Here is a 25,622-nt window from a genome sequence, read left to right as displayed (position 1 = left end):
TTTCTCCTTTAAGGCACACTTTTCACTCCTTGAAGTTCTCATTCATTATGTAGACTTTTGAATGAGGACTTTTTTCTACAAGAAGGCACACTTTTCACTCCTTGAAGTTCTCATTTATTATGCAGACTTTTGAATGAGAACTTTTTTCTCCATTAAGGCACACTTTTCACTCCCTGAAGTTTTCATTCATTATGCAGACTTTTGAATGAGAACTTTTTTCTCCATGAAGGCACACTTTTCACTACCTGAAGTTCTCATTCATTATGCAGACTTTTGAATGGGGACTTTTTACTCCATGAAGGCACACTTTTCACTCCTTGAAGTTCTCATTCATTATGTAGACTTTTGAATGAGGACTTTTTTCTACAAGAAGGCACACTTTTCACTCCTTGAAGTTCTCATTCATTATGCAGACTTTTGAATGAGGACTTTTTTATACAAGAATTCACACTTTTCACTCCTTGAAGTTCTCATTCATTATGTAGACTTTTGAATGAGGACTTTTTTCTACAAGAAGGCACACTTTTCACTCCTTGAAGTTCTCATTCATTATGTAGACTTTTGAATGAGGACTTTTTTCTACAAGAAGGCACACTTTTCACTCCTTGAAGTTCTCATTCATTATGCAGACTTTTAAATGAGAACTTTTTTCTCCATGAAGGCACACTTTTCACTCCCTGAAGTTCTCATTCATTATGCAGACTTTTGAATGAGGACTTTTTTCTCCATTAAGGCACACTTTTCACTCCTTGAAGTTCTCATTCATTATGTAGACTTTTGAATGAGGACTTTTTTCTACAAGAAGGCACACTTTTCACTCCTTGAAGTTCTCATTCATTATGCAGACTTTTAAATGAGAACTTTTTTCTCCATGAAGGCACACTTTTCACTCCCTGAAGTTCTCATTCATTATGCAGACTTTTGAATGAGGACTTTTTTCTACAAGAAGGCACACTTTTCACTCCTTGAAGTTCTCATTCATTATGCAGACTTTTAAATGAGAACTTTTTTCTCCATGAAGGCACACTTTTCACTCCCTGAAGTTCTCATTCATTATGCAGACTTTTGAATGAGGACTTTTTTCTCCATTAAGGCACACTTTTCACTCCTTGAAGTTCTCATTCATTATGTAGACTTTTGAATGAGGACTTTTTTCTACAAGAAGGCACACTTTTCACTCCTTGAAGTTCTCATTCATTATGTAGACTTTTGAATGAGGACTTTTTTCTACAAGAAGGCACACTTTTCACTCCCTGAAGTTCTCATTCATTATGCAGACTTTTGAATGAGGACTTTTTTCTCCATTAAGGCACACTTTTCACTCCTTGAAGTTCTCATTCATTATGTAGACTTTTGAATGAGGACTTTTTTCTACAAGAAGGCACACTTTTCACTCCTTGAAGTTCTCATTCATTATGCAGACTTTTGAATGAGAACTTTTTTCTCCATGAAGGCACACTTTTCACTCCTTGAAGTTCTCATTCATTATGACGAATTTTTAATGAGGACTTTTTACTCCCTGAAGTCTTCCAACGTTACGAAGACTTTCTTAACAGGACTTTTTACTTCATGAAAGCTTACTTTTTACTTCATGAAGTTTTTATTATAAAGAACACAAAACTAAGAAGGAACAATCCATTTGAGATCTAGGGTGAAATTTTAAAACTCTTTTAAACTGTAAGCATTTTTTTGTTTCATATATATATATTACTTAGGTATTTATTTACAATTTCTGTGGTGAAATTCACCATTTTTATATGCATGGTATTATCTTAAAGCTGGTTATAGTAACAACGACTATCTAAGCATGCACTTAAATTTAGTAAAAAAAAAAGCTCCAATTTTTAAGAAAGTTGTACTTTTATACAACCATCAGAGAGGCTTGCAAAAGTTTTAAAAACAAAGCAATACTACTGGTTCGCCTTGTTTAATTACCCAAGTCGATCTGGAAAGGTAGTTGACATCGAGCAAGCATGAGAGTGTTTTAAAAACCATGTGATTTCCAGAAGGGTGTATCACAGAGACCCAGAGTGCTCTAGCGACACACAAGTTTGGTTGAGACTTTATTTTTGAAAACAAGACTTGAAAATTCTGTCATAAGATTCAAAAGATATAAAACACGCAAATTAACATTTGAATTTGGGGTTTGCCTTTGAGGTTTTCGATGTCTTGTCTCTGTCTAAATAGTCTATATAAACTGACACACACTCTCTTAATCGTGTGGTTATAGACAGACTTGTAGTTAATATTTGTTTTTGTGTTCGATAATATTTTTTTGATTTATCGTAGACAGATTAATGCGAGTTCAATTTGCTATGGGTCGGTAAATATTTAAATTTATAAATATTAAATGTTTGATTCAAAAGTGATACAGTTTAAGTGGGTTATTGCAACATTTACTACTTTAGTTGTATATAACTGGACTTTTGTTCATTTAAATTTCTGGTTTATAATATTAACATTTTCAATTAATAAATATTTGTTAGAATAGATAGAAAAAAAAAAAAAACCCATTGACGGCTGCATTTTAAGCTTATTAAGTGTGGGAAATACTGAAGAACCTTGCATTCCAACCTACGCATGACTACAAATTAAAATGTTCATACTAATTTACGTTTTATTTTGAAATTATAGGAAACTAAAACCATTTTTTATTATAAAAAAATATAAATACAAAGCAATAAATTATGTAAGATAAGTAACGAATTAAAAAAATTGGATAAAGAGTTGTATGACAGTATCCTCAAAATCTTATGAATTTTTCTTAATGCTTTTGAAATGAGTTGATAATATCAACTGAAATGTATGCATTTCATATTATGATGCATTTGATTTAATATTTATCTTTTTTTTTATACTGGCCAAAATAATATAATAAAATTGAATTAATTAATACATAATTTTCAATTTCCGACGTTGTGTTATTAACGGTTTTGGAATCTCAGATTATTTAAAAATAAAGAACAAAAATAAGATCTTGATCCTATTCATGGGCTTAGCTAGAGATTTTGTCTAGGGTGGGCCAGATGATATCGTCCACCTAAATCCATAACTACGAATGTGCAATTTTTTTTTTCCTTTGCTCCCTTCATTGACAAATAACAACAATACTTTTATTTTGAGCAACACAAATGTTGACTTAGGTTACAATTGATGACAGCGATTGGCTTTAAAAACTGACGACCTTACTAAATTTTCAATTTTGTTTATTTGCATAATTTTTTTTACCCAAGATACTGAGCATCAACTTTGTTCCATATCCACCAAAATCAACAGTTTGTAGAATTGTTTTGTGCCATAAACCTTTTTATGGCGTTTGGGACACATGTTCCATATAATTTTTCCAATTTTTTTTTGCAAAACTTCCACCAGCATAGCAATGTAATAAGGGATAGAGAAAATAGAAGCAATGTTGAAAATTGGTTTGTCCAACACGGAGAAAAAAGACCACATGGGTCACAAGGCGAGTTCCTTACCATCGTGCTATCTCACTGTTGGGAATGAGTAAAATAAACTGCAACTTAAGCTAAAGTGTGACTATAATTTTAAAATTTTTATTTTTTTTTTCGGTTTTTTAAGATGAAAATTCACATTAAAATAAGATAAAGTTCACATTAAATTTAACTGAGTTTTAGTGGAATCACCTTATTTTAAGCGGATATCCTCTTATTTTAAGGTGGTGAAATTTATATTATTTTAAGGTGCCCGGTTTTTTTTTCTAAACTAATTTTTTTTAAATACCTACATAATTTTTTGAAAAAAAAAAAAAAAAATTAATAAAGTTGGTAAGCCATTTGGTAACAATTAATAATAACTGGATGCATGAAAAACTTTATTAACTTCCCGTTACAAAATTCAAAAATATTTTTAAAGATAATCACGCTTTGCCCCACGACTAAAATGCTAAGAAAGTGGATGTTGACACTTTTCCTTCAAATTTACCGTTCAAACTAACGTCAAATTAAAATTTAGTAATTGTTTTGGATTCTCCTAATTCCACTTTATTATTTTCTTTTTGTTTCACCTAAAAACACTAATAAATGGTAAAGTTTTTCTAAGAAGAGTGAGTAAAAAAACACGAAATTACAACAAATTGACGAAGCTTTTTTTCTAATAAAAAAAAAAATCTGTTGCACCTACTGCATGAAAACACATTTGATCATTACAAAACAAAAACAAAAAAAGTAAAAAGTTTATAAACAACGGTGCCCCAACCAAAATTCTGATTCAATCTAAATTTGCAGGAAAAAAATCAATTTCGACTCTTATACAAATCGCAAAAGATATGTTTCTAAAATTTTAATGATGCAAAAATCTGCAAAAGTTATACAACAATTAGTCAACCATCTTTCATTAAAATGCTATAAACAAAGATTTCAAAAAATTCAATATCCCGTTTTCGAAAAATTGATTTTTCAAAAAAAAAAAAAATTCAATTTTAGTTTTCAAAATTTAATTAATTTCGTTGAAAATAAGCAAACCGCATTTGGGAGAAAATCAGATTTGAAAAAAAAAACTGTTCTATGGAAAGCACATTGTAGTAACTTTTTTTGAATAGAACTTTTTTCTTAAAAATTAATGTTTAAATTTTTTGATCAAAATCATAGCAACCTCAGCAACGCTCATTACTTGTTTTTTACATTGTCCAACATTGTAAACTGTATGTGAGTGCTAGATTTTACCATGGTGTAACTTCTACGGCTTTTTAAATCAAATAAAATGTCATAAATAGCTCTGTGTGAATCAGAAAATATGTAAGTATTCGGTTTTTTTCGCTCCTTTGAGGTACCCAATTCCTTCCAGAACATCTACCCAATACGTCAAGCGCTCGTTGCAGAAATATAAGAGCTTTTCTTATTTAAGATCCATTTTCGGCAATGAATAACTTATGCACTTTTGGGCCAGCCACTTGATTTTGTTTGAAGTAAAATATTTATATTGCTTAATCAAATTGTGCTGTTATCAAGATCTAAGCTGTCCTTATAGTTGATTTGCCTTATATTAAAAACAGCTTTAAGATGACACAGTTTTTGAAAAGTTGTGGATTTTCTTTGTTAATAGCAAACTTGCTATACATGTGCTACTTTCGAGCTCTATCATACTATACTACATAATTTAAAAAATTAAAATTAATAGGAAGTACAAAAAAAAAAAAAATGAAAATCTGATTAAAATTCCAACATCCGTGGTCTATGATGTGGAGAAAAATTCCATTCAGCTTGCAATTATATTTTAGGTGCCTTAAAAAGTACCTACCATTTTTAATTACGTCCCTCACCTTTTATCAAGAGATTACCCTTTTACCAAGTTTATATCAATGCACCTTCAACCTTTCTTTATTAACATTCATAGATATGATGTTTTTATCACCTTCAGACTTATTATTAGGAAAAGACTGACATAAAAAGTAATCAATCAATATTTTATTCATATTCCAACCGGATTTTGTTCCATTCAAAGGGCTTATTTTTATCTGCAAGAAAAAAAAAATGTTTAACAAATGTTTCTCAGACAAAGAAACCATTAACAATAAAAAACCAATTGACTGGTACACGTTCGTTCTAGTTACCTTCTTTGTTTGCCAATTCGCGTTCGATTTCAATTTAATTAATCTTTTTTTATTATTTAGCTGTGTGATTCAGCTTTTCTCCCGGTAATGATTATACTCTTACGACCAACCCAATAGCCAACACACTCTATTTTTTTTTTTAAACAGATATGAGCATCTGATGATAATCAATCAAATTGCAATTAATTTGTCTAAAATTAGAGCTTCCAATGTCATTTGCATATTTGCAATGATATTCTGTTTTGTGATACATAATTCAACTTTTATTATTGTTGCCAAAGCCCACTTTAAAGTCATTCAATTGTAAATCCTTGTATTATTCATTCTTCACAGTTCTAAGGTCTTTTCAAAATTTTTTTCTTGCTACATTTTCTAACTGTTCTATTCAAGTACTTACCCATTCACATTCAGATGCAAGAATAATAATTGAAAATTAGATATATGGAGCAAAGTATAGTACGGGATTGCAGGTAGTAAAATTAAATTCAATGCCTAAAAATCTTTGTACAAACCTAATTGGTTTGGAAGAGTCTTCTTTCAAGCGAGATAGAAAGGGGAGTGAAGGCCAACAAAACAGTGTTTGTATCAAACAAGCACAGGAGTGCTCCTTTTTATTTTTTTTAACTTGGTGAAAAAGTTTCATTTGTATAATAAGAATTACAAATCTTAAGAGTCTAAAAAATTATCTCTAGTGAATGGGTGTTTTTTTATTTTTTAAAGAAAACATGGATCAGTACCTACTTAAAAAATTAGGACAAAAATTATATCCCAATGAAAACTTGTAAAAATGTTTCATTTATGTCACAAGATTCTAACCTATGAAAATACTTTAGTTAAAAAGTTATTATTCTAAGATCACAGAAAAATTTGCGTTAAGAAATAAAAAAAATCATGTGTGCAATTCACACGTGGTAGAAGTGAAACCTTAAAAAAAAAATTAAACCATTAAAAAGCTTACAAAATTTTCCTAAAGAATAAAGCCATACTAAAATTTTTACAATGCGCAAAAAGTATAAAAATAATTTATTGAAAAACAATCATTTTCATCAAAAAAAAGCGAAAAAACACGTAATTTTATCTTCGCACGCTATTACATGCATTTTTTCCCTAACAACCTATTCAAAATTTTAAACCATTTGAAAGCTTATTGTCCAAGCTCAAAATATATGTATCGATCAGGTCTATGAGACATCTTTAAAAAGAGATAGAATTTTTTAAACTTGATGAAATTTCATAAAAAAAAAAAAAAAAAACACGTATTTTTATGTTCTCATGCTATTAAATCATTTTTTTTGTTTGACAGCCTATACAAAATTTTATACCATGTGAAAGCTTATTGTTTCACCTCATATGACGTATCAATTTCATTTCAAAGATGCCTACAAGAGAAGTTAGAATTTTTTAAAGTCAACTATGCCGAATTTCCAGACTGAGATTACGGTACTTCCTACACTGGTGGCTGGTCATCGGCAACAGATCTCCACAGGTGTTTTGAGGTATTTTTCAATTTTTTCAATTTAAGATTGTAGAACACGTACTCAGTGGCGTATTGAAGGGGGGGGGGGGGGCTCAAGCCCCCCCAAGCCTCCAAAATCATGTTACTATTTAGCTGATTTCATGATTAACTGAAACTTCTTCGTAAATCGTAGAGATTTAGAGACAGCTCAAATGATCGAGCCCCCTCCAAATTTTAAAATGGTTTGTTTGAGTAAGTGCCTCAGTTGACGTTGAGGTTTGGGATTTTCAGGATTTTAGTCCAATTCAGAATTCTTCAAATAATGTGTTTGTTGTTTTGACGTCGAATAACATCACCGTTAAATTTTGCAAAGCTTCTTATGCAATCACGTCGTATTTTATTGTCTTGAGTATATTACTTTTTTTCAAAAATAATATTTTTCTCAAAGATATTGGAAATACAAATTTTTTATATCTCAATATCTTAGTGGTCAACATAACTAATGGTTTATTTAAGCAAATTCCAGTTTGTGCTTCTGATTTGTATTAAAAAAGGAACATAGGTATTATTAAAAAATATATATTTCGGATTAAACATCAAAAGAATATTATTTCATTGAAAACTAGTTTTTGAGACTTTTTCGTTCTGCATTTCACTTTTTGAGCATTCACTTGCGTTGCCGATAGTGAAATTAGGTGTTCTACATTTTTTCGCTCATTTCGATTTTCTGATCGAATTTAATTCGCTTTGTTTCTGCTCGTGAACTTGGTATCTTTTTCAATGAATCTCCAATTTTTGGAAAAAATATTATCAAAACTTATATTTTTTTTTTCACTTACATACATATTTCATATGTCTCGCAAAATGTGACTTCTTATTTCTTCTTTTAAATTCTGCTTTTTTCCAATAAAGTTGCCAATAAAATTGCATCCATGTTCAAAGTAGCAGTAATTTAACTTTAGAAACAAAATAAAAATGGATTATCCTTCAGTTTTGACAGTTCGAAGCATTTTCGAAGTTTTCAAAATCGATCGAAGATCAATTTCACGTGAAATTGAAAAGTGATGCCAGTTCACTTTCGGTCGAATTGCGGAAATATGGGCATTTATACCGAAAAAAGTGATGAGTATAGCTCAAAAACTAGACGTGATAGGAATAAATCTGTAAACAGTTTTGAATTCAGCACATGAAAAAGTTCTAACGAAAGAGTGTTTTTTTTTTAAAGATTACTATTTTTTTCTCACAAAATAAAGCACAGAAACGTCAAATATCAACAACGAATAATTCTTGAAGTATAATGTACCTACTTTACTTATTTATATTTCGGTATAGTTAAAGAAAAAGTCAATAATAGTTCCCAAAAATTATTTATTTAAGTTTTTGTAAAAAAAAGTCCGATTCTCCTAAATTTACTAAACACCTTGCTGTTTGTGTAAAATGTTTGGGGTACAAGAACTTGGAAAAATAGCTACTTTGAATGTGAAAGGAGACAGTAGTACGAAGTTTTCGGGAGCAGTAAAATGCTACTATACGACTTTTAGTACCGCAGCACAGCGCTTTTCTCTCGATCATAGATGAATAAAAAAAGAGACAAATTGTAGTACATTTACCTTATCAAAAAAATTTGAAAAATTTTTCAGCCCCCCCCCCCCCCAAATTTTTTTCTGGATACGCCACTGCACGTACTGTTATGTGTGATATATCAAATAAAAGGTTATGTTATCAGCATGCGTATTAAAGTTAAATCAAATTTGTATGTGCACTAGATCAAAAGATATAATGTGTGTAGAAAAAGAACATCTTTTTACGGTTATCTCAGAATTTTGAATATAAAATTAATTGATTAATTTTGTACATTTATAGTTTATTTAATTACCTATCAACAGTAAAAATTTCATTAATTTCATTTCATTATTCATTTTATTATTTTTGTATGATTTATTTGCCTTCGTGTACTTAAAGACTCCAAGATCTTAGCACCCTATAAGTAAAGTTTCTTACCAACAGTTGTTTATTTTTCAAAAGTTTTTAAATTAACAAAAGAGCTCAACTGACTTCATTATATTTTAGTAAATGATTAATTAAAAAAAAATTCAGTTCACTGTGGCGTATGCGTAACTTAAAAAAAACTTAAAAATCAAAAATATAACTATGTATCAATTCCAAGCTTGCCAGCAAAATGTTGTTTCAGTTTCGCTCTCAAAGATTAAATGGGCCTTCAAACTTTTAAAAATCAAAGTTTTTTCTAAAAGAAAAAAATGTATACAGTAGGTACACAGTCATATTGATGGTAGTTTTCGATCGTGTCTGCGCATGATTGCATGTATTTTTTGAAAAATAATTAAATTATAAAACCTTTCCTGCTGATGCAAATTCAGGTTGTTTCAAGACAACATTTTGATAAAATTAATTTTGACACTTGGGTAAGAGTAACTTTTTTTCAGTCTTAAGATTTCTTCTTAGAGTTCTTTTGTTTTGAAATAAAACACGTTTTTAACCTAATCATCTAAAGGACGGAATTATATTTTGTTTGAAGAATTGGAATCTATAAATTGCAATTTTTATAAAAAAAAAAAAAATAAATAAACGCATAAAACATAATATTCCAACTTTTGTCACCCAGACTATTATAATTGCAACAAAAGTTCTTGAACAAAATAATGTGTTCCGTAATGGAAACACAATTAAGGTGGAGTCTTTCTTCTCTCTGTCCATGCAACACTTCAGCACTTAATCACATCGCACCTTTCTAAGCAGCAGAGTTGGGCGTCTGCGCCGCCGCCAACCGCTTCGACTTTATAGTTGTCGTTGTCATTACTTGGTTTAGTTCTTAAAGGCTTTGAATTTATAGATTGTGCTCTCTTGACTTGGTGGTTTTTATGATTAAGCGAACTGTGTGCTAGTGCTGCGCATGGTGCACTCCTTTCAGACGACAAGGTCAACTTGTTTGAATGTTTAGTTTAAGTTTAATGCTGGTGTATGCTAGCTGGCAAAAAACCTTTATTCTATTTCCATTTAGAATGAGATTTGCAACACTCGACTTGACTTGACTTCATTTTAGGTGAAATCTTAGTATAATTTCCGACTCTAGTGCTCTAGCTTAGGGCGGAGAACGTGTGTGTATGGTTGATTTGTTTTCTTGTTGTGGCAATCACACTTGAACTCGCCTTGTTCATATGTGAACGACTAAACCAACTGACGACGTTGGTTGGAATTAAAGTGCCTATGGAAATAGACTTGGGTCTAAGAAGTCTAGAGTAATTTTTTATGAAAAAAAATGACAAAGCGTTTTTTTTTCAGCTCTAGATTTGATTTATGAACGGATAATGTGTTCTATAATTGGAATAAGCTATGAATGATTCGATCTGAGAGGTATAACTATTTCCATGAGACAATTTATTTTTAAATGAAATTTTTATTTGATATTTTTTTTTGCTTGATTAACCATGAAGCTTGAAAGTATCAAAGAATGAATAATATTAGAAATATTACTTATCGTTTAGATCTTGTCGTGAAATGATTTTTCATTATCCTATACCTGGTTTGGGGATATCCACTTGTCAAACAATCTTACTTTATTTCCAAAACACCTGTTAAACCCGAGTTTAACCGTCAATTATCTTCAATCTAGTCAAAACGTATAAATTCTCGATTTTGATCTAAGTTATGAATTTTAGATAATAGGTTAATATTTTAATAAATTTTGATCCCGGAGTTTTTGAAAAAAGTGGAAGTAAATTTCCATTCATAGCAAAAACGTGTAAAATAACAAAGTGATTCAATTTAATTGTCACTCAATTGCTAACTAATCAACATAAACAATTATAAATTGATTGGAACCATTTCTTGTTACACACAACGGGAAACTTTATTCAAATGAATCTCAAATTGTTATGAATAATATATCAACTTTTTTTGTCAACTTGACAGCTTTTTTTATAAATACAAATCTAGTTCAATTCAATTTAAAGCCTGTTATTATAAATGACAACACTATGTTTTTATTTCATCATGTTCAAGAAGTATTAATTGACCATCATTATGAGTATTATCTTCCAACAAAAACAAAAAACAACTCTGCTATGATTTGATGTTTGTAATTATTAACAACAATAATTAAAAAGGAATGAATTTATTAATAAAATAATAGAGTCTATTATATTTTCTTTGTTTATTGTGCAGACATTAGACAAACATTTACCTATCATTTATCAGATAAATAATAATTAATCAATTTGAATTGTATTAGTGTGTTAGGTTTTTTTTTTTTTCTTAATGGATTTAATTTTTATTGTGTTAATTAGTTGGTAGTTTTCAGTATTAATTTTTGATCAATTTGTAATTATTTACGGAGCGAATTTTTAAAGGAACAAAAAGAGTAAATCCATCATCATCCATATTTATCGTGTGGTACCGGCATTATTCAAATTTAAGTATTTTTGCATGAAATTATGCATTATGTACTTGTCCATGAATTATTATTTTTACAAAAGTATCAAAAAAGAGGCCAAAATGATATAAGCTATTAGCCAATAAGGTGTGCAAAAATCATATTTTGAACTAATAAAACACTTGCCTAAAACGATATATTGAACTCTGTTTTATATCCGATTTTCTTTTATATAAAAATATTCGATATACAACAGGTTGATTCACGACCGGCCTTTTGCCAAAAAGCTGGAGCGTATAGGTTGAGCAGAGACAAGAAAAAAATCGTACGGAAAATGTCTTGTCAAAAATGGTTTATTTTATGAAGTTTTTTCAAATCTTTATAGGTAGTTGTTCTGTTTTTTTTTTTTTTAACGAAATATTTTTAATGCATGAATTCTTAAACATTTTTCGAAGAAAAAAAAAATTACCATAACCAAAAAAAGTGAACTAAACTGGTTCAACTATTCTCGAATTTACGCAAGGCTAACGCACTTATAAACTGAATTTTAAGTAATTTAACAAGTTATCTTTAAGACTCTAATATTGAAAATCTGTTATACCTGTTATAGTACCTAAGAGGGGTGACGGCTTATTTTAGGTGAGACCCGCTCTTCCACTTCAAAAATGTCAGGGTCCATCTTTAAGTTACGAACAAGTACTCGGGAACCCAATTCAAATGCTAAATAACGCCAACATTTTTAAGATAGAGGAGAGTCGTACTTAGAATCTGATGTATTTTTTAGTCTTTAACTTTTTTTTCTGATAAAATGATTGTTTTTTTTAGAAAGGCTATTTATTTGGCTTTAAGGGGGGAAATCCCTCTGGAATTTTTTATTTTTGCATTATTTTTTTTTGTTTTGGGTAATTCACTTATCAACCGAAGAACTATTTTCAGTGGTATAAGCCTTAAATGAAGCCTCAAAAGTCCCTAGATAGTCCAGAAACCTACGCTCTCCGAACCTACCACAGTACTAAAACGAAAACTTTAAACGCATTTATCTCGAAACGCGTTTTTTTCCGCGCCGTGCAACGTAACTCAAAATTAATGAAGCTATCGACTTGAAATAAAATGCAAATAACTCGTTAACTTATTGGCCATAGCATGAACCTAAAAGTTCAATATAATTTTTACAATAAATATTTTTTTCAACAATTTTTGTTATAAAAAAACATTGTGTTTTTTTGGTCTCTAATTTTTATTTTACACTTTTTTTTACTAAATTTAGGTTCATGTTATGAGTATAAATATATTTTATTGGAAAAAAGATTCTTTTTTGATTATAAATAATTTTCTGGACTTGGGTATTGCACGGCGCAAACTGTAGAAGCCAACTTTAAAGAGCTGTAGAGCCGCCATTTTGTTTTTATTTTACTTCAAAAAAATTTTATCAATACTTCATAATGTCAATAATATCATATACTTTTCCAAATTTCAATAAATGCTTTCGGTTTTCCAAAAAAAAATTATTGAAAAAGCTGTCTTCCAGAGGGATTTCCCCCCTTAAGATTAATTTTGTTTCAAACTTCTACGATTTTTTTTAACTGCCATATCAGTCATCAAACCAATAACCATACTTTTGACTTTGACTATCAATATCTTAACAACGGATCACTGTACAGAATATTCAAGAACATATTTAAAATCTTCATTCAATTCTCTACAAGGAAATTAAGTTTGTTTTGTTAAACAAATTGTTTTCTTATTTTTTAGATTAATTTAGAAAAGCTATCAAATTAGGCATTTTTACGGTTTTTTAGAACATTTACCGCTATTTAATTTCTATGGGTGATAAGATTAAACTGAGGCTTAATTATTGAAGCTTAATATACCTGAAATTAATATGCAAACTTATTCATCAAGCAGTTTTTCTGTTGTGAGGGTTTGAATTTTTGAGATGAAGTAAAACACCATATTTCTGCAGGTCTAAATGACTTACTTCTTTGAACTTTTTTATGAGCAAAATCAAATTCTTTTGAGTTTATTTGAACATTTTATTGATAAATATCGTTTAAGTTTTAGATAAAACAAGAAAAAACAAAAAAAAAATCAAAATTAGGAAAAACATCAAAAAATGGTATAAAAAGCTTTTTTTCAAAATTTAACTTTTTTTGAAAACTTCAAGTTCAATAAAAATTTGAAAAATGATTTTTTTTGCAAACGATTTAAGGAATTTTTTTCGAAATTTCGTTTTTGGTTACTGATGATTTATATTTTCTTAAAAATAGCATAGCTTCGCTGTAGTTCTAATACCTCGTAACCCCGAAAAAGCTGATTTTGGGCTAAGGATGCAGGTATTAGAACTACAGCGACGATAAGTACCTACTATGTATTTTTTTTAGAAAAATGTTAGAAATTTTTTATTTTCTTTTTTATAAAAAACAATTCGTTTTTATAAAAGAATTCATATGGCATATACTAGGTTTTGTGATCAAAATCATTGCAAGCAGTGTTTAAGTAGATACTTATAAAAACAAATTTATATTTTTTTACATTTTTATAAAATTCTTTAAAAAAGTACATTATATTTTTCCATGCTCTTGTTTTCATACAAACCTTTAACATAAGAGCATAAGTTGTTAATTTTATTTGTATTCTTTTATTCATTTTTCACTGTTTAGGTTTTTGTTTGGCATTTTTACAATTTACTTAATTTGATGTAGTTTAATCAAGTTTGATATGACAGTATTTGTTTAATGACAATTTTTCCTTTAAATTTTAAAATATTGTGGCACAAATGAGTTCATATAAGGCAACCCTATTTTGTCCCTTGCAATATCAATTAACTTTTATTTGTTACCAATTTTAACCTTATGAGCTAAGTAACGTGAAGATTGCCGCTTGGACTATAATGTAATTTAATTTATTTAGAAATGACTTTTTTTATCTTTTGATGTTATAAAAAGTTGATTAAATGCTGATGTGTCGTCTTTCCAATATCCAATTTAAAATTATTTTGATTTTATTCCAAGTAAGAAACACTTTTTTAATTTATCATTCAATCGTAATAAACAAAATATGAACTTGGCAACCATATAATATATAATTTGCATTTAAAAATTTATAGGGTCTCAAAATATTTTGCTTCCAATTAAAACAATAAAAACTCAAAAAATCCAATAAAATCAAGTGCAAATCTTAACAATTTGAAAGTAATTAGTGTAAACCTTTGCAAGCTTGTCCTTCATTTGCTAAAGATAAAATAATTAAATTTGTTATTAAATTTGTTGTTGTTGTTTATAGGTAGCATAGAGCCAAACAACCTTGAAAATAGGGTGTGTATATTTAAAGCCATAACCGACAGCTAATTATTGTGAACGTGAACGAGATTTGTTGTTTAATTCAAATATCAATTAAAAAAAATTGTTATCTGCCACATTTTCCTATAAACGGGTTTTGTGTTTCTTTTGTTGATTAGATGCGGATGCCCGTATTAGACTCGGAGCCGGTTTTTGTCCATCGAACTTATTACTTTTTAATCTTTCATGATATATGTTATGATTTGAAATTAAATTTCCTTGACGAATTGTGGTATTTTCTGATTTTTTTTTTTTAATTTTTAATTTTTAAACTTGGCCCTAAGGCGAATAATTGGATTTATTTTTTTCTTTTTGTTGCACACAAAATTTTAATAATTGTTTTTACTTGAAATTGATTCATTTATCTTAACCTTGCTACACATTTCTGCGGGACAATTAGTTACTATGCGTTATGGTTTTGATTATGCTTTGTGATTGCTTTGCCTTGTAAATTGCAACACACTCTTTAATTGCAGGGATGATTGCGATGGATTTATATTAATTCTGCTGAATTTCAAGGTCAGTTATCTCTTGAACTGCATGAATGTAAGAAAGTAATGAAATATTAAGCTTTGTTGGCGATGAAACTACCTTTTCAAAGAGGTATTACTCATTGTTGGTCAAAATTATACCAAAAACGCCCATTCTTCTTCGGTTGATGGTACTTCTCCTACCGTGATTATTTATTGTTTTGACCTCTTTTCTTGCCAAAGAGCCAAATTGAGTTTCCGGTGGCTGTTTTTTTTGTGTATTTTTTGTGCATTATCCAATCAATCAATAATTCAAATAGTTTTTCGCACATAATTTATTTATTAATTCATTTTTTTTTTGTATTCAAAATGCATAGTCTGTTGTATTGTCATGACAAAGCCTCTTCTTGTTATACAATTATTGTTAATTATTATTTTTGCCATTGAAATGGTGTTAAGTTTGAATAAAGATTAGATGACATTGTCATATTGATGAATTGGATAACAATATTTTATCTCTAATTGATGTCAACATGTTCTTTTTTTTTCAGATTAATTAATAAAAATTTTGTTTTCATCCAATTTAAATGGGAATTAATATTTTCGCAAAATAGGCATTTTTGAAAAGAATGAAATTGCATATTTGGACTTCCGATTAGAGAGGGATTTCATTGGATATAAATATAATAATAACAAAGTATTTATATAAACTTAAATGTTAAGGACACCGTTTAGACGAAACGCTTCGGGTTATTTGTCAAACACTAATGTTTTAGTTTTATTTGCATAAACATGAATTATAATTATTTTTAGTAGTTTTTCGGTTGATGGATCTGACATGATGTATTTTCAAAGTCGTGTTACTTTGTTGAAGTGCAATGAAATATATATAGAAATGTATGCTTTTAAAAATATAAACTTCTAAGTTGACATATTTGTTGAAGGCTTAATATTTTTTTAATAAGTTTTGATGTTGTGAACATGTTTAGTTAATTTTATGTATTTCTGTTAGAGTATCATTATACAGGGTGTCCCAAAAGTTAACGTCGAAACGAAAACAAATCTTAATTTTTCTAATTTTTTCATTTTGTTACGGAATCTTGAATAACCCTGCTATCAAATGTATTCAAAAATCTTAACTCAGCTGCATCAGTTTTAAAGAAAATATTACTTTTTTACCTAACTTAGTACTAAAAAATTTTACATGACTCTAATTCAATGAGCCGTAGTGTAAAAAAATTCACTACGATGTTTCGGCAAGTTGCCTTAAAAGTTGGTTTGTTCAATTCTCTCTTCAAAATGGTATAACATTGTTGGGAATATTCCATAAATAACCGAGATAAAATTTTTTTTCTTAAAAAATCCGACTTTTTTTTAGGTAATTTTCCTTGAAAAAATTAGAAAAATTAAGATTTGTAGTCACGGCACATGAAAAACCGTCACAGGGTGACCATTTTTTCGACTTTTTTTCAAATGCCCATAATTCCCAAAATATATGGCTGCGATTTTTTTTTATTATTTTTCTGATAACTGTCACCACCTACTCTATCTACCGTTTTCGTTTCAACGTTAACTTTTGGGACACCCTGTATTAGCAACTGCCTTATATTTTCATTAGGTATATGAAAAACTAATAAGCAAAGGGATGGTTAAAAAAATCATATTTCAGTTTATTTTTTTTTAAATACATAATAATGAGTTTAAAATTTTTGTTTCAAAAACTACACTCCGCTTCAACTGAATAAGCACACAAATTTTCAAAGGTATTTTGTCCATTTTTTCCTAAGATTGAGCTTTCATGTAACATTTGATGATGTTTACAGTTAGCTTGCGATGTTGAGAAACCAAATGAGAAAGAATAATTCTCAAAGTACCGCTATTTTTTTTCGTGTTCTCTTACAAAGCGTCCCCTATGGAAAAATGCAGTTTTTTTTTGCGTCAACTGAATAGACACACGGTCTTTCAAGGTCAATATCTTCGTTGTTTATGAGAGTTTTGAGGTGTTTGGCATACCAAATCAAAGGTTGAAATGTTCTCAGTGAGATTTTGTCATTTAATTAAAATTTAAAAAAAAAGTAGTAGATTAAAAGCTTTGAATACTGTCGACAGAGCTAAAATTAATTTGTTAACGGAACAAGTACTGACCGGGTCTGCTATAGCTACCAAAATTGATCGGAGTTTTAGTGTGTTGCCTATTCGTACCTCAAAAATAAAAGTTCGTACAGGAAAAATATGAATTAAGGTAAAAAACGGCAAAAATAGCAGTTAATCGACGAGAAATTTTGAGATCTGCCTCCAATTCATTTGACTCTGGGGCAAAAATCAAACAAAAAGCTGGTGTTTCTGCAAGTGTTTCAACACTCCGCAGAGTAATTAACAGCACGGATCATTTTAACCCATTAAAAGTCCAAAAGAAACCAACTTTAAACAAACAACAAAAAGGTATTCCTTTAGAATTTTCTAGACTCCATATGAGCCGGAAAAATGAGTTACGCAAAGTGGTTTTTCTCATTTGAAAAAGGTCAATTTTGATGGCCCCGATGACTTCAATTATGAATCCATCAAAATTGAACTTTTTCAAATGAAAAAAACCACTTTGCGTCACTCATTTTTCCAGCTCATATGGAGTCTAGAAAATTCTAAACGAAAACCTTTTTGTTGCTTGGTTAAAGTTGGTTTCTTTTGGACTTTTAATGGGTTAAAATGATCCGTGCTGTTAATTACTCTGCGGAGTGTTGAAACACTTGCAGAAACACCAGCTTTTTGTTTGATTTTTGCCCCAGAGTCAAATGAATTGGAGGCAGATCTCAAAATTTCTCGTCGATTAACTGCTATTTTTGCCGTTTTTTACCTTAATTCATATTTTTCCTGTACGAACTTTTATTTTTGAGGTACGAATAGGCAACACACTAAAACTCCGATCAATTTTGGTAGCTATAGCAGACCCGGTCAGTACTTGTTCCGTTAACAAATTAATTTTAGCTCTGTCGACAGTATTCAAAGCTTTTAATCTACTACTTTTTTTTTAAATTTTAATTAAATGACAAAATCTCACTGAGAACATTTCAACCTTTGATTTGGTATGCCAAACACCTCAAAACTCTCATAAACAACGAAGATATTGACCTTGAAAGACCGTGTGTCTATTCAGTTGACGCAAAAAAAAACTGCATTTTTCCATAGGGGACGCTTTGTAAGAGAACACGAAAAAAAATAGCGGTACTTTGAGAATTATTCTTTCTCATTTGGTTTCTCAACATCGCAAGCTAACTGTAAACATCATCAAATGTTACATGAAAGCTCAATCTTAGGAAAAAATGGACAAAATACCTTTGAAAATTTGTGTGCTTATTCAGTTGAAGCGGAGTGTACATACATACTTATAAAAGCAACTTGATTTAGTGCATCCAAAATAAAACTGTGTGTGTAAATTATTTTTTTATGCTTTTATAGCTTACTTGGAAATTTAAAAAATGATACCAAAATTGCATTAGATATTAAAGTTTTGAGAAAAAAGTGTCATTTGCTGTTCAATAATGGCTTCGGTTTCGAGCTATTTTTTAAAACTACGAGATTTTTTTTACTTAGGTACTGTCTTATATCAATATTATATTTGCAATAGCTTATATTTAGTCAATACTGTAAGAAATTCCACATATATTTAGAAAATTTTGTATTTACAATGAAAATTTTTATTTTTTTTTATGGATTTTTATTTAAATTGCAATCAATATTTATAAATCGATGAACCATGGCAGCCACCACAAAAAAGTGACGCCAGTTTCTAGCGTTCCACTCTCGCACTTTCGCAGTGCGGCAAAAATTTCAATTAAAAAATTTTTAATTATTAAAAATAAACTATTAGAGATACAAAAATCTTCTATAGCTTATTTGAAAGATAATAAACTAAAGTTAAATACATTTATTTTGGGGTATTTTTGAGTGAGTTTTTATTTTTTTAAATTTGTTTGTAGCATTCAAAAAATCTCAAGCTTATAGAGCATGTAGTCTATGACTGTGCGCATACCTACATGTGCAAAAAATTGATATTTCAAAAAGGTTTTTGACCGAATAACGGGAAACACAAGTTTTTTTTTTGTCCCAAGTTTTTTTTTACCTTTTTTAACCGTTTTTATTTTTATCTTTATCTTTTTTTTTTCAACACATAAATAAATTTAATTTATATCGTAGATAGACAATACACCGGACTATATCTGTGCAAAATTTCAATCAATTTTGTAGACACAATTTTTGAGATAACGGTAAAATAAAGTTTTATTATTCAACAGGTTCTATCTTTTGATCTAAAGCTAATACAAATTTGATTTAACTTTATTGAGCATCCTGATGATGTTACCTTTCATTCACAGTTATATCACACATAACTGTACATTCACTACAAGCAGAGTTGGGTAATCGAATCGTTAATTACATTACATGTAATTACAGGGTAATTGCATTGTAATCGAATTACTTTCCCATTACAATGGAAATGTAATTCGAAATGCAATTACAATTAAATTACCGTGTAATTTTATTGTAATTACATTATGAAATTACAAAAGTAATTGCATTGTAATTAAATATTTTGGAATTTGAAAGTAATTATATTGTAATTGAAACTCTGAAATTAATTTCTAAATTAAATTAAACATTTTATTTTAGTCAAATGAAACAGAATCATTCAATAAATTAATTAATATTAGCTGTGTTTTATTATTCCCGTGATCTAGATCAGATCATTTTATTTGTTAGCTATACAATAACAAAGCAAGATCCTGCTTTTTTTTGTAAGGGAAATGAAAACAATATGATTTGATCTGGATCACGAGAATAATAAGACACAGCAATTATGATATTACGCGAAAAGTTACAGTAAAATTACTGGTAATTTATTATTGCTTTAAGCAAAACAAACTTTTCAAAGTTTGTGTCCGATAACTTATTTCACCGCAGCGCATTTATTACGCCCGCAAATGAAGAAAATCTTTCAATGGGAGCGACGACGATTGAAGTATTGTGTTGTACATCAGGAACAATGGCTTTGCAACATGCTGCATGCAACTTCCCACATGCAACTTGGCACATGCAACACATGAAACTTGCCACATGCAACTTGCCACATGCAACTTGCCACATGCAACTTGCCACATGCAACTTGCCACATGCAACTTGCCACATGCAACTTGCCACATGCAACTTGCCACATGCAACTTGCCACATGCAACTTGCCACATGCAACTTGCCACATGCAACTTGCCACATGCAACTTGCCACATGCAACTTGCCACATGCAACTTGCCACATGCAACTTGCCACATGCAACTTGCCACATGCAACTTGCCACATGCAACTTGCCACATGCAACTTGCCACATGCAACTTGCCACATGCAACTTGCCACATGCAACTTGCCACATGAAACTTGCCACATGGAACTTGCAACTTGCCACATACGGCTATATCTCGGAATTTTGAAAAAAATGAAAATTTTTTTTTTTGATGCCCAAAGGAAGCGGGGACTCCAACCTACATTTGGGTACAACTTCTATCCCTGTAGGTGCACGCGTTCTCAAACCGGGAGAACTTAAAGGTCAAACAAAAGTTAAGCCCGATTCTGAATAAATAGGCATGATGCGGTGGTTTAAAATGGAAGATGATTTTTTAAAAATCTGACAATGTGCAAAGCGTAGGCCCATGACACAAGCTATCATTTGGCATCACTCCCAAAAATTGCTCTCAAGCGGTTAAGCTTCGCGGAGCGTTGAAAGGTTCGGGGATTTTTCGAAAAAAAATTTTACCCCAACTTTCAAACGCAATTATCTCGGAATTTTGAACAAAATCCAAAAACCGGATTATACCACTATTGGGTAGCTGAGAATATAACCTTTCATATGGCACCACCCCCATGTCTCTAGGTCAAAGCGTTCAGCTCCCAGAAGCTTTTTCGCGCCCCCAATTTCCAACGGCTATATATCGGAATTTTGAAGAAAAAAAATGAATACAAAATTTTTGATGCCCAAAGGTAGCGGGGACTCTAACCTACATTTGGGTACAACTCCCATCCCTGTAGGTCCACCCTTTACATGTGGCATGTGGCATAGTTTTTCTTTGAAATGTTGAAGGTTAGATTTTGGTTTTATTTTGTTTTTAAAATATAATTACTTTAAAATTACAATTTTAATTACAATGCAATTACTTTTGTAATTTCATCGTTTTAATTACAATAAAATTACACGGTAATTTAATTGTAATTGCATTTCGAATTACATTTCCATTGTAATGGGAAAGTAATTCGATTACAATGCAATTACTCCACTAGTAATTGCATTGTAATTAATTAGTAATTAATTACAAATGTAATGATTACTCCCCAACTCTGACTACAAGCTACACAATGTTAAATTAAAAAACTTGTGAAATACCTCAAAACACCTGTGGATATCTGTTGATCATGAACATAGCCAACAGTGTGGGAAGTACCGTGATCTCAGATTGGAATTTCGACATGGTTGGCTTTAAAAAATTCTAACTTTTTTTCTAGGCATCGCAGAAATAAGATTGAAATATCATATGAAAGGTGAAATTATAAGCTTTTACATGATATAAAATTTTTTATAGGTTGTTTAAAAAAAAATTGATTCAATAGCGTGAGAGCATAAAATTGCTTTTTTTGATGTAAAAAATTCTAGCTCTTTTTGTAGATGCCTAATGTACTTCTTTCTTTTTGCTTTTTTTGATGTAAAAAATTCTAGCTCTTTTTGTAGATGGCTAATAGACATGACCAATATATATATTTTGAGCTGAAGCAATAAGCTTTCAGGTGGTATAAAATTTATTATAAGTTGTTATATCAAAAAAATTAATTTTTGTGTGATGGAAATGATTTTTTAACTTTTTTCATAAGAAATTATTGTTTTTAATATTTTTTGCGCATTGTAATTCAAAAATGGTATAATTTTTTTTTTTGTAAACTAAAATTAATATAATGAGAAAAGAAAAGAGGTAATTTTTTTTAGCTTTTTCTTGTAAATTATGATTGTTTGAAATAAATAAACGTTTCAATTGACTCATTTTAAAAGCACACAACCTGTTTTCTTACGACGTTAGTTATCACGTAAAATCATCGTCCGTAAACCGGCTTTCCAGACAACCTCTTTTTTTGTAGTGATATTTTTACACACTGGCTTATAACGTCTATCAGTACACAATAAGGCATGAGGTAACGTATTTTTATTATAAAGAAAATTTGATTTTTGTATTGTTTGTTTTCACCTTCAGAGCTCGAATTTTTTTCACCAATTCGATGCAGAGATCCTTATGAAATCAAAATTTCAAACAGTTGAGAGGAATTATTGCACATTTGAAGTTTTTTATTCTCGTGAACTTGTTTAAAAAAAATAAATTAAATTTTTGAAAATTCAGGATCTTGAAAAGCAAGGCACCATTTTGATCTGCTCCTAAAATTCGAAGTTATGCCATCGGTTTCGAGAATATAAGCACTTTGTCGTATATGACTCAGAATTCTATTTTATTAATTGATTACCATAGAATGTAAAAGAAAATCTAATCTAGCCAAACATACGAATGTATACTTTCTTCAAGGTTTTATCTAGAATTCAAATCAATTGGTGTTAGACTAATATTAAAAATTTAACATAAATTCGTGGTTAAAATTGTAATCATTGAAACTTAAAACAAATCTAAACAAATCAATCTTTAATGTAAATTATTAAGCACTGCATTTAATTATAAAAATTAAACTAAATCAAAACCCAATTAACTTTTCTAGAACGCACGAATTTATACAAAGTCATGCACTCAACAACACCATCTCAATTAATCGAACAATCATTTGTATATTCTAACAAAACCAGGTCGATTCGAGTCAGTATAATTTTCTTTACAATAAACCTAAAAAAAAAAAACAACATCAAATTCAAATCTCACAAACCTCACCCACAAGTCTTAAAAAATATTACCTACAACAACAAAAAAAATCTGAATTGCATAACCCCACTGTTAGAAACAATAATAACTTATTCACAACTAAACACCCAAAGGCGTTGAATTATCCATCAATCTCTTTTTTTGTTGTTCTGTTTTTTTTTTTGATTCATCCATCCACCATGCATATTATTTCGTACCTCTGTTCAACAAGCATTCAAATTTTCGTTTTTTTTTTGTCTTCAAATAAAAAAACAATAATTCGTCCTTGCAAACTGTATCACGACTTTTTAATCCAATTTCCGCCCTCTATGATATCTATTTGCCATGATGGTGTAGGAAACCTTAACAAAAAAAAAAAAAATATACAAATCGAAAAAGTGAATGTTTTGTAATAATAGCCCACATAAAAGAATCAAAGTTCCTTAATTTCGATCAAATACAAAAACAAAGCAAAAAAAAACTACAACAACAACTTCAATACAAGAAGAAAAATATATAATTAACAAACTTGCATACACAAAAGTTTATAATTTCGATAAGAAAAAAAATATGTAGCAAAGTTTCCCAATCTTAACACTCCAAAAGACCACAATGAACAAAACATAGACAGAAGAAAAAAAACACACAACTCGAGGTCCATGATTTTTGCATTCAACGTCAATCTCAATAAATGTGAACCCACCAACATCCAACATCACATCGCACACCCCCCGCGCAACAAATAGTAGCTTGAGCTGTGGTACCGGCTGTTTGCCTACATCAAACATTATCAGCAAACATCCATAAAATGCCTTCCACCTCTTTCCTCTTTATCTCTCTTCTAACTGACTAACTGCTCTCTTTGTTCGAGGTGAGGCCAATGAAAATGAAATTTGAAAAAAAAAAAAAACACAAACTCTTGGCCGAGTTCTGTAATGCGAAAATCTCAAAACCACAAATAAACAAAAGCGAAAAACCACCAAAGACACAAGAGCACCAAGAATTACAAAGTACTATTATTATTATTATGCCAATGTACCGTTTAAAGCTTTGGCTACTTCTACGACGACGCCACAACGGAGAGCATGCGCAGCACCAACTCACTCCCAGCCCAACAAACCCCACCTGTTGCTCTACTTCAAAAGAGAATAAAAAAATAACACAAAACACTTCTACTTTTCAAATACCTTCGCGTGTGTGAATTCCCCTTGGCTTGTGACGTCACAGGCCTTCAACTTATCACTCACACTTTCATTCATGAAGACCTTTTGGCGGTTAAGTCTGACTCTCTTAAGACTCTCCCAAAGCTTCTTCAGAGAAAGAGTAAATCCAAATCAAAACTTGAGAATGAGAAAAAGCTTAAAATTGTCGTGGTCGTCGATCGTCGCCGCCACCGAATGGCCTTAACTCACGATGTGGCTTAAAAAATGTGCACTGCATCAATATGTTACCATTACCACTCAAGCTAACTCTAGTCGTGCTGCATTCATTTCCAATCTTGTAGCTGTTGTGGTTCTTTGCAAATGGTAAAGACAAGACAAGGCAAAAAAAAAAAAAACACACATATTTCTCTGTATATGTTAACGTACATAGTCGAGGTCTCTTGTTGTTTGGTTGTTAAACGGGAAAAAGAAACTTAAGTTCCACTTTGAACCACTTTGTGGCCAAAGCAAGTCGCAGTTTAAGAAAAGTGCTCGTCCGAATAGCACTTAAATCGGAGATTGGCGCCGTGTCATATGATTTTTTGTTTTTTCTATGTAAAAATTTGATATTTTTTTTTCCATTTTCAATTTAATTGTTAAAATACAAAAAAAAAGAAAGAAAAAAATTATAAAAAAAAATTATTTTCATTTACAAAAAAAATAATATAATTGATCGTCGTTTTATCTCGATTTTTTCCTGTTGTTTGGATTATTTTCGAAAAAAGAAGAAATTTTTTTGGATATATATAACAAAACATAATCATTTCCCCAAATATATTGAGTTCTTTTACAGTAAAATAAGAAAAAAAAATTGTGTCAAATGAAGTGAAAAGGAAAAATTAATTAAATTATTAAAACAAAATTAATTTTAATTTTTCTTATAAATTATATTTTGTTTAAATTAAAAAAAAAAATAAACCTGTGAATAGAAGTGACATAGTTTGAGAATTTTTTTTTTTTCGAGAACTAAAAAAATTAACTTTTTTAACTTCTCTGAAGTTTCAAAAGGAGGACTTTCGATTGAAAAAAGGACTTCAAAATGGGACAACTCCATGGAATACTCTTCTGGGTGTTTGGATTAATTTTAATTATTAATTCAGGTAAGTTAAAAATATTAAATTGAAATTTAGGGAAAATAAAAAATTATTTCAAATATAATTTGGTTAAACAAAAGAGTTGAGGTACAAACTCGAATTTAAAATGAAATTTTCCTTAGAATTGTAATGTATGAAAATTTTTTAAATTAAAAATAGAAAATTGATTTTAAGG

The 25,622-nt window shown here is 29.9% G+C and overlaps 2 protein-coding genes across 6 annotated transcripts in view; one reads left to right on the top strand and one right to left on the bottom strand.

Annotated features, from left to right (window-relative positions):
- Positions 1 to 25,622, bottom strand: part of LOC129905602 (uncharacterized) — a 494,765-nt gene that overhangs the window by 242,326 nt on the left and 226,817 nt on the right. The window lies entirely within an intron of this gene.
- LOC129905597 (mucin-2) overlaps positions 24,613 to 25,622 on the top strand; it is a 255,531-nt gene continuing 254,521 nt past the window's right edge. The window contains exon 1 of one of the 5 annotated variants that reach the window (XM_055981114.1): positions 24,613 to 25,453. In XM_055981114.1, the coding sequence (XP_055837089.1) occupies positions 25,393 to 25,453 (61 nt within the window). In that variant the 5' untranslated portion in view covers positions 24,613 to 25,392. The remainder of the gene's footprint in view (positions 25,454 to 25,622) is intronic. The other 4 variants (XM_055981112.1, XM_055981111.1, XM_055981113.1 and 1 more) reach the window with 4 other exon arrangements.

This window comes from Episyrphus balteatus, chromosome 1 (genome assembly GCF_945859705.1).
Source record: "Episyrphus balteatus chromosome 1, idEpiBalt1.1, whole genome shotgun sequence".
Lineage (NCBI taxonomy): Eukaryota > Metazoa > Arthropoda > Insecta > Diptera > Syrphidae > Episyrphus > Episyrphus balteatus.
Note: the sequence above shows the minus strand (reverse complement) of the source record. Positions and strands in the feature narration are given on the sequence as shown.